The 14,446-nt window shown below is 35.8% G+C and overlaps 1 protein-coding gene across 1 annotated transcript in view; it reads right to left on the minus strand.

Moving 5' to 3' along the window:
- The window catches only part of ORC5 (origin recognition complex subunit 5), a gene marked incomplete at both ends in the record, with an annotated part of 55,880 nt that overhangs the window by 28,049 nt on the left and 13,385 nt on the right, over window positions 1-14,446 (minus strand). The window contains 5 exons of the mRNA XM_084230519.1: window positions 174-226; window positions 2,883-2,973; window positions 3,059-3,107; window positions 6,402-6,532; window positions 11,389-11,500. Coding sequence (XP_084086645.1) covers window positions 174-226; window positions 2,883-2,973; window positions 3,059-3,107; window positions 6,402-6,532; window positions 11,389-11,500 — 436 coding nt within the window. The remainder of the gene's footprint in view (window positions 1-173; window positions 227-2,882; window positions 2,974-3,058; window positions 3,108-6,401; window positions 6,533-11,388; window positions 11,501-14,446) is intronic.

A 14,446-nucleotide genomic window follows, 5' to 3' on the forward strand; every position in this document is an offset into this window, starting at 1 on the left:
CTTATTAAACCTTCACATAAAAGAATATGATTGATTGAAAATAAGTACTGGAAAAGTAAATTCTATTTTATGCCCCTATTTACTGACTGATGCTTAGTATTAATTTTAGTGTCTTGCTTATTAGTTATCAATGAAAACAATGTCTTTAAAAACTGTTCCATTTCCTTTAATACCTTTCAGTTGTCCTGAATCTGTGTCATCTTTCTGTAGCTTTTCCCACTGTGAACTGAAAGAAAACAGCAAAGCAAAAAAGGATGGAAAATAATCACATTAAAGTCCTAAGAAAGTTCTAAAAAAAAAAAATCTGAATTCCTTTTACTAATTAACATAGTAGATTCAATTTCCTATTAAATAAGAAAAATAATATACAAGCAATATATATATTTATAATACTATAAAATCATTTAGTATATATTAGGAAGACATAAACTTTTAAATGAATATCCATGTGTTAATTTTTTTTTTTAAGATTTATTTATTTATTTATACAAGCACTGGGTACAGTCAGAAGCGCGGAAGGGTGAGAGAATTCACCCAAGCCAGAGTGGGGAACAGAACAGGCCGACTGACGAAATACACTGCTGAGGGAAACAGCAGGCGCAGCAGGAGAGGTGTGTCGCGCCTTGTGGGACCCTCGTCGGCAGCCAGGGATTGAACCTGTGCTGCAAAGGCTACAGGCAGCTTCGCAGCCCAGCACTCAACTGCTGCACCACCAAGGGAGGCCCATTTGTTAATTTTTTTAAGTCTTTTTTCTTCTGATCATAACTATAAAACTGTAAAATTACCAATACATTAATACCACCTACCATTCAAAAAAACTCCCAATGTTCCAGTTATGATACTAGATGCAATTATTATATACCATTTCTAAACTCAATAAAAATATCTTAAAGGAAGGGTCATTATATCAGAAAACTGAGGCTCACAGTACAAGTTCTCCAGGGACATGCATCAGCAGTGGAACAAAGAGCTGAAAATCTTGTAGAATATCTGCAGAGTTCACGCTATTTTCACTGCCCTATTCTGTTCTTTCTTGCAATTAAAAAGGATCTACAATGTTATAAGACAATGTTATTTCAATTTTTGTTAAGATTTATTTATTTATGCATACAAGAACTGGGGTACAGGCCAGAGGTGTGGGGTAGGGGTGAGAGGATTCATCAGAGACAGAGTGAGGAGCAAAACAGGCAGACTGACTGAAATACACTGCTGAGGGGAGCACTGGGCGAGTCAGGAGAGGTCTGCTGAGCTATGTGGGTAACTCCCTGTTCGGCCGGGGATCAAACTCGTGCCTCAGTGGCTGCGGATTGTGTCTTAATCCCTTGTACCACCAGGGAGGCCCTGTTATTTCAATTTTTTTAAAGCCCCAAATATTATTAAGAATATGAGGAAAGATACAGAGGATAAACTAGAAATTATACATGGGTTAAGGAAAGGAGTGAAAGGAATAAGGCGGGGATGTGGGATTTCTTTGAGTATACTTTTTTTTTTACTTTCAAAAATTCTCACCATATGTTTCTGTATTATGGAAAAAAGGAATATTCTGTAATATTTCTACTCATTCAGTGATTATCAAAGTTTTACCTGAACTATAATCTAATCAGCTAATTAAACCAAAAGCAATGTTAGTGGGCCTCCCTGTTGGCAAAAAGGGTTAAGCACCTCACTTTGAAGTGATCTGTAGCCTCTGCAACACGAGTTCAATCCTCAGACAGCCAGGGAGCAACCCACATGGTGCAGCAGACCTCTCCTGACTTGCCCGCTGCTCCCCTCAGCCATGTATTTCAGTAGATCTGCCTGTTCTGTTCTCCACTCTGTCTCTGGTGAATCCTCTCACTCCCCACATCTCTGGCCTGTATCCCAGCTCTTGTATGCATAAATTAATAAAATCTTAATAAATAAAAAACCAATGTTCATAAAGAAGTTATAAAATAATGTATTTATAAGAGAAAAATAAGAAAATTGACCAGAAAGTGTGAAACAGGTAGTGCTGATGTTTTCAAATTTCCTAAATTACTTTGTAACCTGGGTTTAGCACCTAAAAGGCACTTTATTGACTATTGCTCACAAATCATTTTCACATATATCATTTAAATCTTCTAAGAATTGTCAGAGGTAGAAGTTGAGGCCTAGAGGTTTAGGTGACTTGCTAAGTTCACATAAGGCAGAAAATGGTTAAGTCATATATTACAACCACCATTCTTCCCTTTACACCATGTACTATCATGTCTTCGCAGCACTTTCATTATTATGAAGTTGTAATAATAGAAAAATATAAATTTATGACTTGTTTATACTTTTAATAACCAAATTTTTATTATACCATTCAAGTATCTAACAAAAATATAAAAACAAGCTGAAGCAGATTTTTCTGTGGCTTTCCAGATTAAAAAAAAATTAGCAATTGTTGGGCCTCTCTGGTGGCGCAAGGGATTAAGACACAGCCTATGAAGCTGTTCGCAGACTCTGCAGCATGACGTTAATTCCCCGGCCGGCCAGGGAGCAACCCACATGGGGCAGCAGACCTCTCCTGCCTCTCCCGCTGCTCTCCTCAGCAGTCTATTTCAGTCAGTCTGCCTGTTCTGTTCCCCACTCTGTCTCTGGTGAATCCTCTCATCCCCCCACACCTCTGGCCTTTACACCAGCTCTTGTATGTATAAATAAATCTTAAAAGACAGCTTTAAAAAAAATTAGCAAGTGTTATTTATATACATGCTTTGTTTCAAACAGTGTAACATACTGGTTAAAAATTGTCCTCAAAATAGTAGGGAATGACTCAAATTTCAAAATGTTCCCAATGTGAAGAAAATAAAGATATGTGCACTATAAAAATATAACCCCCAAATATAGAGAAATAATACACATACTAAATAGAAAATTACCTTGATATTTCCCTGAGATAAACAGTCTGCATGGCTTTCTTCAAGTGAGGTTCAATATTTCTCCATAGTTTGCGAGTATCACGTTCATTTGCTACCCCAAAAAGGGAGAAAATTTTAATAATTTGCATTTTAGAGAAACTTTTTTCAAAAGAATACTAAAATTACTACATAGTTACCTTCGCCTTTAACCACAGGTTCACAATATTTAGGAAAATTAAGTACTGCCTATAAAATAAAGAGGGGGACAAGTGACTTATTTATCACAATTACAAATTATTTTTCAAGTAAAATTTTTATTACAATTCAGGCAATTTTATTTTAATACAACTGTTCAAGTAAAATGTTACTGTAGCCTATTATTAGTGTAGTAAGATGGCAAATATGAGTAATTATAGTAAAGCAACATGTGAACTACTCCTTAGTTGGCAAAATCCTAATGCATTAGTCTCTAGATACAAAGTAATATAAAATTTCCCAATTTGTAATTTAAGTCATAATTATGTCACAAAGAACCATAAAACATACAATAAAATACCAAGAATTTATCTGTTATTTTTCAATACTTGAACATTCTCACAAATTAAACATCATATAGTTAATACTACTCAAATTATTTGATCAGCAGCACTACTTAAATTATAAATCCAAGTTCTTGGCACCATTCCAGGCATACCAGGTCAGATATCTAATATGAGGTCCAGGAATCTATACTTTAATTATCACTCTACAAATTCTATGTATTCTTAACTATACAAAACACTAATCCATAATTACTTAATAGTTTCCATGAATCAACATTGGAATTCTGCTGAAAAATAATTAAAGCAAATTGATAAAAAAAAAAAAATGCTGCTGCCATTTATAAATATTAATTTGGTCACCAGTATTTTCTATTGAAATAATTCAATAATGAAGCCAAGAAATATGATGGACATAAATGTGTACTATACAACTTCAAATTAAGAAAATCATAGAGAACTAATAACCAATTCCTTACAGTTTTTCCTATTTTCCTTCATAAAAATCAACTATTTAAGGAAGGAAAATCTTCCAAATTCTGCTAATATTAAGTGATAAAGATCAACTTTTTTAGCTTCAGAGTTTCGGAGCTAAGCACTGGTTAATAACACTAAGATATCATAATGTTACTATTCAACTAAGGAACAATTTGAATAAAGGAAGATTTGCTGCTTGGTTAAAACATTAAAAGATAGGATAGGACAGGACAGAACAGGAAATTCAGGATAATTTCCTAACTCTTCTTCCGTGAGATTTTCAGCAAGACATCATTACTATATTTGAAATTATCTGCTAGAAAATAATTTAAGTCATACATATTGTAGCATGCAAAATTCTAAGATAGCTCCCAAGACTCCTTGGCGTCTTAAAAACATACACTTGCCCTCAGTTATTCAATAAAACACTAATATAGGTACTGCTGTGAAGGGATTCTGTAGATACCATTAGGTCCCTAAGATTATACAAGTTATGAGAGTTAAGGTAAGGACACAATCGAATGAGTTTAGCATAATCACATGAGCCCTTTAAAATCAGCAAGGTTTCTCTAGCTGGTTACAGAAGTCAGAGATTCAGTACAAGAAAAGGATTCAACATGTCACTGCTAGCTTGTACATGGAGAGGGCCAAGTAGCAAAGAACTGGGGTGGTCTCTAGCAGGTCTGAGAGAGACTCTAAGTGGATAGCCTGCAAAAGCATCTTTGGACCTCATTCCTATGATCAAAAAGAACAGTATTCTGTCAAAATCTAAATGATGAGCTTGGAAACAACTTTTCCCAGTGTCTCATGCAGGGAATTCAGTTCAATCAAAACTTTAATTTATCCTTGTGCTATTCTGAGCAGGGAAGCCAGCAGTACAGAATCTATACCTTTGACATACAGAAATGTGAGCTAATAAATATGTGTTTTTTAAAGCTACTAAATTTGGGCCTCCCTGGTGACCTAGGGGTTAAGACTCATCACTGTCACCACTGCAGCCTGAATTGGATCCTTAGTCAGGGAGCTGACCCACATATGGCATAGCAGACCTCTCTTGTCTTGACAGCTGCTCCCCTTAGCATTGTATTTTAGTAGATCCACCCATTCTGGTCCCCACTGTGTCTCTGGTGAATCCTCTCACCACCCCACCCATGCCCCAGACCTCTGACCTACACCCCAGTTCTTCTATGCACAAATAAATCTTTAAAAATAAATAAAATAAAGCTATTAAATTTGTAATTTGTTATGTACCAATAAAAAATTATTACACATATTGAAGTATAAATATAAAAACACCTTTCATAGCCAAAAAGAAATAATTTCTGAACAGCCTTCCTGTTTTAGAATGTCTACATTTTATTTCCAAAACACTAAGAACAGGGCCTCCGTGGTGGTGCAAAGGGTTAAGACACAACCTATGAAGCTATCTGCAGCCACTGAAGCACGAGTTCTATCCTGGCCAGGGAGCCACATGGTGCAGTGGACCTCTCCTGACTTGTCCACTGCTCCCCTCAGCAGTGTATTTCAGTCAATCTACCTGTTCTGTTCCCCACTCTGCCTCTGGTGAATCCTCTCACCCCTGCACCTCTGGCCTTTACCCCAATTCTTGTATGTATAAATAGATACATCTTTTAAAAAAAGAACAAAACAGGGCCTCCCCAGTGGCACAGCAGTTGAGCGCTGGGTTGCGAGGCTGCGGGCAGCCTCTGCAGCACTGGTTCAATCCCCGGCCGCCGGGTGAGGGTCCCACATGGCGCGCAGACCTCTCTTGCCGCCTGCTGTTCCCCTCAGCAGTGTACTTCATCAGTCTGCCTGTTCTGCTCCCTGATCTGGCTTTGGTGAATTCTCTCACCCTCCCAAGCTTCTGACTGTACCCAGTGCTTGTATAAATAAATAAATATTAAAAAAAAAAGTTTAAAAAAAACAAAAGAACAAAACACTAAGAACAGAAGTCAGAATAGAGAACATATACATGAAGATTAGTTTATAGGAATTTTCATCAAGCAATAAAAATCTAAGTGTTCTATTTGCATTAACTCTAATCTTCCAAACAATTCTATGAGATAGTTGTTATTATAATCCCCATTTTACAGAGAATTTTAAATTGTGTTTTCAATGTTTGATTTTCCCTTCTTTGATCAGAGAAAATTTCACTTTATTAAAGGGCTCACATGATTGACCCACTCTTATAATACACTATCTTAGAAGTAGATATCCTGAAGTCGGACTCAAATAAAAAAAGTATAAATGACTTTTGATGAAGAGCAAGACACATATTTCAAAGCTACCTCCCCACAAACTACATATTACAAAGTAAAAAATACCACCTTAATCAATAACTGAAGGTGAATGAAAGTTTTCTGATCAAGTCAAAGGCAGTAACAACACAGACTTCTATTTACTTATATTAATCTCAAAAGACCATAATCAAATTTCTAGAATACATTTTCAGCTTCTAGACTATCTCATCTACATGGAAAAATACTAAAAGATGTACATTCTTCAAAGCAAAATGCTCACTCACCAGGTATCTGAGCTCTTTCAAATCCCGACAGACAGTGTAGAAAACTCCAAGAAGAATATTAATGTAGGCAGCATAAAAATCAGCAGAATATTCTGGAGGATGATCATGGGACAAGATCTTTTGGAGGTTCCCTGTTCACAGGACAAATAAACTTCTAATGATTAACTCAGTATGCGAATCATATCTTCCAGCATTTTATAACAAATTTAAAACAGTAATTCACAGACTCAGCAATAGTTAAGAATAATAAAACTATTAATTTTGGGAATAAAAATTGAAAGTGTTTCTAAGAAAAAAAGAATAAAAAAACTTAAAGGAGAAAGCAGAAATTTTAATAATGAGGTAAAATAATTATGAATGTTATAAAAATTATCACTAAATGTGGATTAAGACAAATATTAACAACATCTAAAGAAAATTTCAAAAACCTCATTACTGGCAAAATCAGTACCAAACATGAGAAATACAGATCTAATTTACCTAAGTAAAACAACTAGAAGAAAACAAGGAGTGCTGCATAAATTATCACCAAACTAGAAAACACGCTTCACTTTTTGTAAAATGAAAAGAATTCATTAATTTTTAATGAAAATCATGATCTTTACTTCGTCCTTCCTCCTTTACAGAACATGGGTTTTTTGATTTTTTTTTTTTTTGCTATAACTTTGGTATCTATTTCTCTTCTCTTGTATTCTTTGTACAGTATAAATTTTTTAAAGTCTTAAACTTGTATTTTATCCTGTTAGAAATACTGTATTGTGGGCCTCCCCAGTGGCGCAGCAAGTTAAGTGCAGCGCTGTGAAGCTGTCCGCAGCCTCTGCAGTGCCGGTTCGATTCCCGGCTGGCCAGGGAGAGTCCCACATGGCGGGGCAGACCACTCCTGTCTCGCCTGCTGCTTCCCTTAGCAGTGTATTTCGGTCCTTCTGCCTGTTCTGCTCCCTGCTCTGTCTCTGGTGAATTCTCTCACCCTCCCACACCTCTGGCCTGGACCCCTGCTCTTGTACAAATAAATAAAATCTAAAAAAAAAAGAAAAAAAAAAAGAAATACTGTATTGTGGAAGCACAGTTAAAGAGGAACAATTACCTATTATTCAAAATTTCTTGGTTGTAATACATGGATCAATTAGTGATTCATTCCTTATTCATTCCTTATTGCATTCCCTTAATACTTTAAACTTCTCAGTTGAAGTTCTTTTAATGTGATTAATATTTAAAGCCAGTTTGACGGAACTCAAGCCTTCTGCAATACTTACAAGTAAAAACTCTCATAGAATTTTCTGATCATGTCAATTTTCTTTTGTCTACAGTTCCTAAAGGATCCTAAGCTATTTACCATCAGTCCTTGATTATATCTTGTTCCACATAATCTTTTAGATACAGATAAAAGACCAAACAATATATATGGACTATCAATAGACATTCCTGATCAGAAATATAATTGCTATGTTAAGGGAGTTATATATTTAATTGGGGGGAATTTTATCCAAATGGTTCTTCTGGGCAGGGATAACACTGGTTTACAACACTGTATGTGATTAAGAGATACAGGCTCATATATCCTGAGATGTGTCACCACGCCATACTACCACCAAGGAAACCCACAATCCTCCATCATAGTTCATAAGGGGATCTTTTTTTTTTTAAAGATTTATTTATTTATGCATACAATAGCTGGGATACAGACCAGAGGTGTCAGAGGGGAGGGCACTTGGGGTTAAGAAGCAACCTATGAAGCTGTCCACAGCCTTGGCAACACAAGTTTGATCCCCCAGCTCGCCAGGAAGCTACCCACATGGCACAGCAGACCTCTCCTGACTTGCCCGCTGCTCCCCTCAGCAGTATACTTCGGTCAATCTGCCTGTTCTGTTCCCCACTCTGTCTCTGGTGAATCCTCTTACCCCCCCACACCTCTGACCTGTACCCCAGCTCTTGTATGCATAAATAAATAAATCTTTAAAAAATATATATATAATCCTGAAGGGATTCCAGTTGGGAAATTGTTACTAAATCTGTATTTTTAGATCACAACTACTAAAAAAATACACAAAACCCAAAATTGTACTTTGGAGTCCATGTAGCTTTATGTTCTAATAACAAATTTTTAATCTATTGTCACTAAACTTTTTAAAGTATGCATGGGAAAATAGTTGATACATTGAAAAATTTCTAAAAGATGCCTTAAAACTATGAGATAAATACACATATATATGCATGCATACACACACACATACAAACACACACACACACCCCACCAAATAATTGGATAAATGGAAGGAAAAAACGTTGGAGGGAAGGAATGGCTGATCAGACAGATGATCATACATATGCAAAAAAATTAGGTGTAACCAGTGACCAATTTTAGTCCTGAAGAAAAGTCTTAGAAGTGAAAGTAAAGTGCTTGTTTAGTTACAAACTGCAGACAAAATATCAGCAAACAACTCTACTTTAAGGAAACCATGGTAGTTCTAATAGTCTAGGACTATTCAAACTTACGAAAAGCCTCATCTCTAATGAAAGATGAAACACTGCACTCACAGATAGTGCAGTGGAAACTTAGAAGGGAAGCAGAAATCATTTGGCTGGTCTCCTGGTGTCTTAAAATTTTACTATCAAAGTTTGCTCTAGTACATATAGAACAAACATTTCTAACTTGGAGAGGGAATTTTGCTTCCAGTTACAATAAAAGAGTCCAGAAATATTCTTTATAATTGGACAAAATATAGAGAATAACTACTTTCAGACATCAAACCACAGGTAGCAAAGGACTATGATACTGGAGAAAAGTGAAACAAATGAAATAAATTCCTACCATTATCCATGCTGTTTAACTAGAGGTAATTTTATAGCTGTAGTACAGAGTTCCAAAAGGAATTCATGAACCATGCTAAGTTGAAGAAACAAAGATAAGAGTGGAGGGAGCTCAGGCAGCTAGAATTTGAAAGGCATAATACACAAGAAAAGAAAGTTATACAGAGAAAGAGCTACAGAAATATCCATAGGGATTTTCCTTAGGTCTTGGCTGAATACCAAATCTGTATATGTATAGAGTAAAACTCCCCAGGTCAAGCAAGAACAATTTCTGGAGGAAAACAATTACTGGGAAGCTGTAAGACAAAAAATTACCAGAGCTACTACATGGCTGTGAATTATGTGAGTTACCACCATAAGGAATAATACTGAACACATAAGGCAACAATCCCAGAAGCACTGTCTTAGAAGTAGAGGAAAAATTAGTGATAGGATAAAGGTTATTCCACAAGCTCTCTCCAAAAAAGCTTAAAAAAGAGGACCTCTCTGGGGCCTCCCCGATGGCGCAGCGGTTGAGCACTGGGTTGCGGAAGCTGCCCGCAGCCTCTGCAACTCCGGTTCGATCCCCAGCTGCTCCCCGGCCACTGGAGGAGGGTCCCGCATGGCGCGCAGACCTCTCCTGCCGCCCGCTGCTCCCCTCAGCAGTGTACTTCGGTCCTTCTGCCTGCTCTGCTCCCCGCTCTGGCTCTGGTGAATTCTCTCACCCTCCCCGCGCTTCTGACTGTACCCGGCTTGTATAAATAAATAAATTAAAAAAAAAAAAAAAAGAGGACCTCTCTGGTGGCACAGGGGTTAAATCTCAGTGCTATCAAGCTATCACCAGTCACTGTGGCATGAGTTCGATACCCTCTGACCACATTTTGGCTTATCAATTAGTATTCTCTTCTGAATGTCTTTTGTGTGACTATGTTGTTTTATTTTTTAAAAATGTAAAAGTCTCTGAAATTTAATAATCAAATTGAATTTGACTCCATTCTTATGTACTTTTCAAAAACCTATTAACCTATACTTCCTAAAATTAGCAAGATCACTTTGTGTTTTCCAATTTTTTCCATTTATGCTATTTTGTATTTTTAAATTTTTACAATTTTTAATCAAACTCTACAATTCATATCATACTTTAATCCAACTTCACTAATATTTAGAAAATCAGCATTTTAATAATTTTGAAATTCTAAAAAAGTTTTCAGTACTTAAGCCTAAATGGATAATGAAAAAAATTAACTTTCAATAGTGATAATATAGGTATAAAGGAATTTTTTTAATGAAATACTTTGATTTAGTACTTTTTCTCCCTATTCTTTTCTCCTTATTTTCTGATTACCATGGAAAAGAAGTTACTGAAAATAAGGACTCTCTATTTCTATTTTTGGGTTCTTTTTTTCTATCTCAGTTAATTAGCCAAGATGGAGGTGTTATTTGATTGCTGATCTTGTGAAAACATGCAAAAATGTGTTGCTCTTAACAGTGAATGTTAACAGCTGATTAGTTCAGAGGGATAGTGTTAATGAGGCCAAGGTCAAGGGGTGCTATTATTTTTCACAGCCAGTAAACACCTTATGATTCACAATTATAACCTCTGAATTAGAAATAATATATTTGAGTGTTGGTTTTTTTACTTTGTATAGTGACAGCACAGAATTAGCCTACATAGCAATAGCTCTTATGTTCTTTCAAAGACAAAATCATTTAGATATATAAAAGTTAAGATTAAAAAAAACCAAAAAGGAATATACACAAGAGAGCAGTTGATACTGAGTTACAGTAATGAAAAAAGAGATATACAGGGGAAAAAAAGATATACTCTACATAGTGCTTAGCCAAAGTATATGGTAAAGAAAGATTTCCAAATAAGTTTAATGGCTTTTCCAACACAGTCAAATTCTTACTTGTATGGATGTTACAACAGTAAATATGACTCAATGCACTAAACAAAAATACCCATTAGCACAAATATGTACGAATTGCTCATTCCAAACAAATGCATTAATTATACAAGAATAAACCCTTAGTTCCTAAATAAAACCTCTAAGTACAGAAATATAAGCAATATTTTAGCTAAGAGAGAGCAAATTTAACAAACTAAGACATCAACATTTAACATGTTAGTTTAATCTTTCAAAAAAACAAAAACTACCTGGCTGACTATCATTTGTCAAAACAATGATTTAAAACTTACCTATGCTATAATCAGGGAAATACAAGACAAATGGCTCAAAGCATCCAGTATTTGGACGAAACTTTTCCCAAACAATTTCACTCAGAAAGATAACAGTCACATTTCTGTCGGCCTGCAAAAGAAAGATAAATAAAAGTAACAGCATTTTAAAAAATTAATCAGAGCAGTAATTCCATTTGAATTTTTCTTTCAAATAAATCCAACAGAGTTCCAACATATAACAAATTATTTGCATATTAATAAGCCACATTTAGAAAACCTAATCAAGGAGCTCATCCACTTGCAAATTTTCATACATAATTACTTGAAATTTCCATAAAACTTTTGGGTTAATCAATATTTCAGTTACCCATGAATGCTAGGACAGTCATATAAAGATTTATTTCACAGAAATCCAGAAACTCATTTGTTTGAATAATTAAGACAAAACCTTTTTTGAGAATTTTCAAAGAAATGATAAGCTTTCAATCAAACAAACAAAAGCAAACCTTAACACCTCTCATCACTAAATGGCTACAACAACCCAGAGAAAGGGAAACAGGAGTTGAAGAAAAATAAATCTGTCATACTGTCTAACTATATAAGATTAAGTTTTAAATTCTTTTTAAAGATTACTTACAAACAACTCAAGTAAAATTGATGGATATAAATTAAAAACACAAATCAGTATGAATATTAGTATCTAAAACACCAATGTTTAGGGGCCTCCCCGGTGGCACAGCAGGTTGAGCACAGCACTGTGGGGCTGTCTGCATACTCTGCAGCGCCAGTTCAATTCCCGGCCGGCCAGGGAGATGCCCACATGGGGCTGCAGACCTCTCCTGTCTCGCCCACTCTGCTGCCCTCAGCAGTGTATTTCTGTCAATCTGCCCGTCCTGCTCCCCACTCTGTCTCTGGTGGATTCTCTCACCCTCCCATGCCTCTGGCTGTACCCCAGTACTTTCATAAATAAATCTATAAAAAAATAAAAACTAAAGGGCCTGCCCTGGTGGCGCAGTGGTTGAGTGCTGGGCTGCGAAGCTGCCCGCAGCCTCTACAGTGCAGGTTTGATCCCCGGCTGCCAGCAAGGGTCCCACATGGCGCACAGACCTCTCCTGCTGCGCCCACCGCTCCCCTCAGCAGTGTATTTCGTCAGTCTGCCTGTTCTGTTCCCCACTCTGGCTCTGGTGAATTCTCTCACCCTCCCACGCTTCTGACTGTACCCAGTGCTTGTATAAATAAATAAATCTTTAAAAAAATAATAAATAAAATAAAAACTAAAACACCAACATTTAAAGACGTGGTTAGAAGTATATAAATTACAAAAGTATTATATGTATATTTAGAAGTATTATTATAAATTATAATTAGTCTAACAAAACATTAAGAGAACAAGTTCAACTGATATGCTATTGTTCTACAGTTTGGCCACAAATCCCCTAGGCGTGCTAGTTGGAATTGATCTGCAGACATCTTTTCATTCTCAACACAATTTTAATGTTTCCCATATTCTTTTTGACAAAACATTCATGATAACTATTTGCTGTATAATTATTCTTGGGACCCAATCTCATACATACATACACACACTATACTTTAATGGTGATTTACTATTTTTTTATTCCTAATTTACATGTAATCATATAATCAATTTTCATTATTTAGAAAAACATTCTTTTGACTAAGCCAGTTAAATTCAATAAGTCATTGCCCCAAATCTAACACCTTTAAGAAAGAGAGGAAAGATTTCTATTTCCAAATATTTTTTGTCTTCACATCACTAGTTTTGACAAATCCTTTTCACTTATTTCTATTGGAATAAAAATGTATTATCTCAATCTTGATTACCATGCATTGAGTGGTTTTTGCTTTATAATATGATTATCCAAAATCAGTTTGTAAAGTCAGTTAAAAAATATTGAGGTTGAAAAATAGAAAGTATTCATCAGCCTGAAAGGATTTTAAGTTAGCAATGTTCTCATCTGTTCCTCTGAAAGTACTTTCAATATACAATGATATGTATATAATTTAAACTTCAGGGGTTAAGCACCGCACTGTGAGGCAATCTGCAGCCTCTGCAGCACGAGTTTGATCCCAGGCCGGCCAGAGAGAAACCCACATGGCAAGGCAGACCTCTCCTGTCTTGCCCACTGCTCCCCTCAGCAGTGTATTTTTGTCAGTCTGCTTGTTCTGTTCCCCACTCTGTCTCTGGTGAATCCTCTTGTCCCCACCCCCATCCCCGCATCTCTAGCCTGTACCCCAGCTCTTGTATGCATAAATAATCTTTTAAAAAAATAAATAAATAAACTTCATTTTACTCAGATAAACATTTAAAATAAAAAATGGGAAAATCTTTTGCTCTATTTCTCTTAAAAGAAAACACATTTTTAAAAATCAAGTGTGTTTTCAGAAATGTGATAATAATGATTTTCCTTTCTGGTAGAGTTGAGAATACGATGAATCTTTTAATTTTCTTTGAAAATTTTCCACAATTAAAACTAAAAAAAAGTGAAAGGCCTAACTATGGTAAAGGAATGCATGATCACTATTAGTTAGTATGAAGAGAAAACACGGGGTAAACTATACTGGAAGAACAAGAGACGGCAAGAATGCACTGTAGATATTACACAGAGTCCTAGAGCAAAGAAATGGGAAATAGTGGAAGAAAGTATGCAAAATAAAACCCACAAACAACAACAAAACAGTAAAAAGAAAATAAGGATGACAGAGGATGGGTCTTTGGTCTCTGCAGTAAAATGCCAAAAGTTAATCAAAATGGAAAAGGTAAGACTTTGAAGAAACTTATGGGATCGCCCACCAAGAGTTTCACTTACTTTCCTATTGTCCTCTTTGCATCTCCACCCCATGGGTACTATTAAAAGTGAATTTTAGAAGACAGCCTTGGGCACACAATGATTCTTTTCAGTGGCACTTAAAAAATCTCTCTGAACTTCTAGCAGTTTCTCAAGCTTGAGTAAAAATGCATTTAACTCTGCAAAGATGGGAATGCTCTATGGACTGTCTCCGCAAATATTTAATTTTTTTACAGTAACTCAATATATAATACAAACATAAAACT

Source organism: Talpa europaea, assembly GCF_964194135.1.
Source record: "Talpa europaea genome assembly, chromosome: 3".
NCBI lineage: Eukaryota > Metazoa > Chordata > Mammalia > Eulipotyphla > Talpidae > Talpa > Talpa europaea.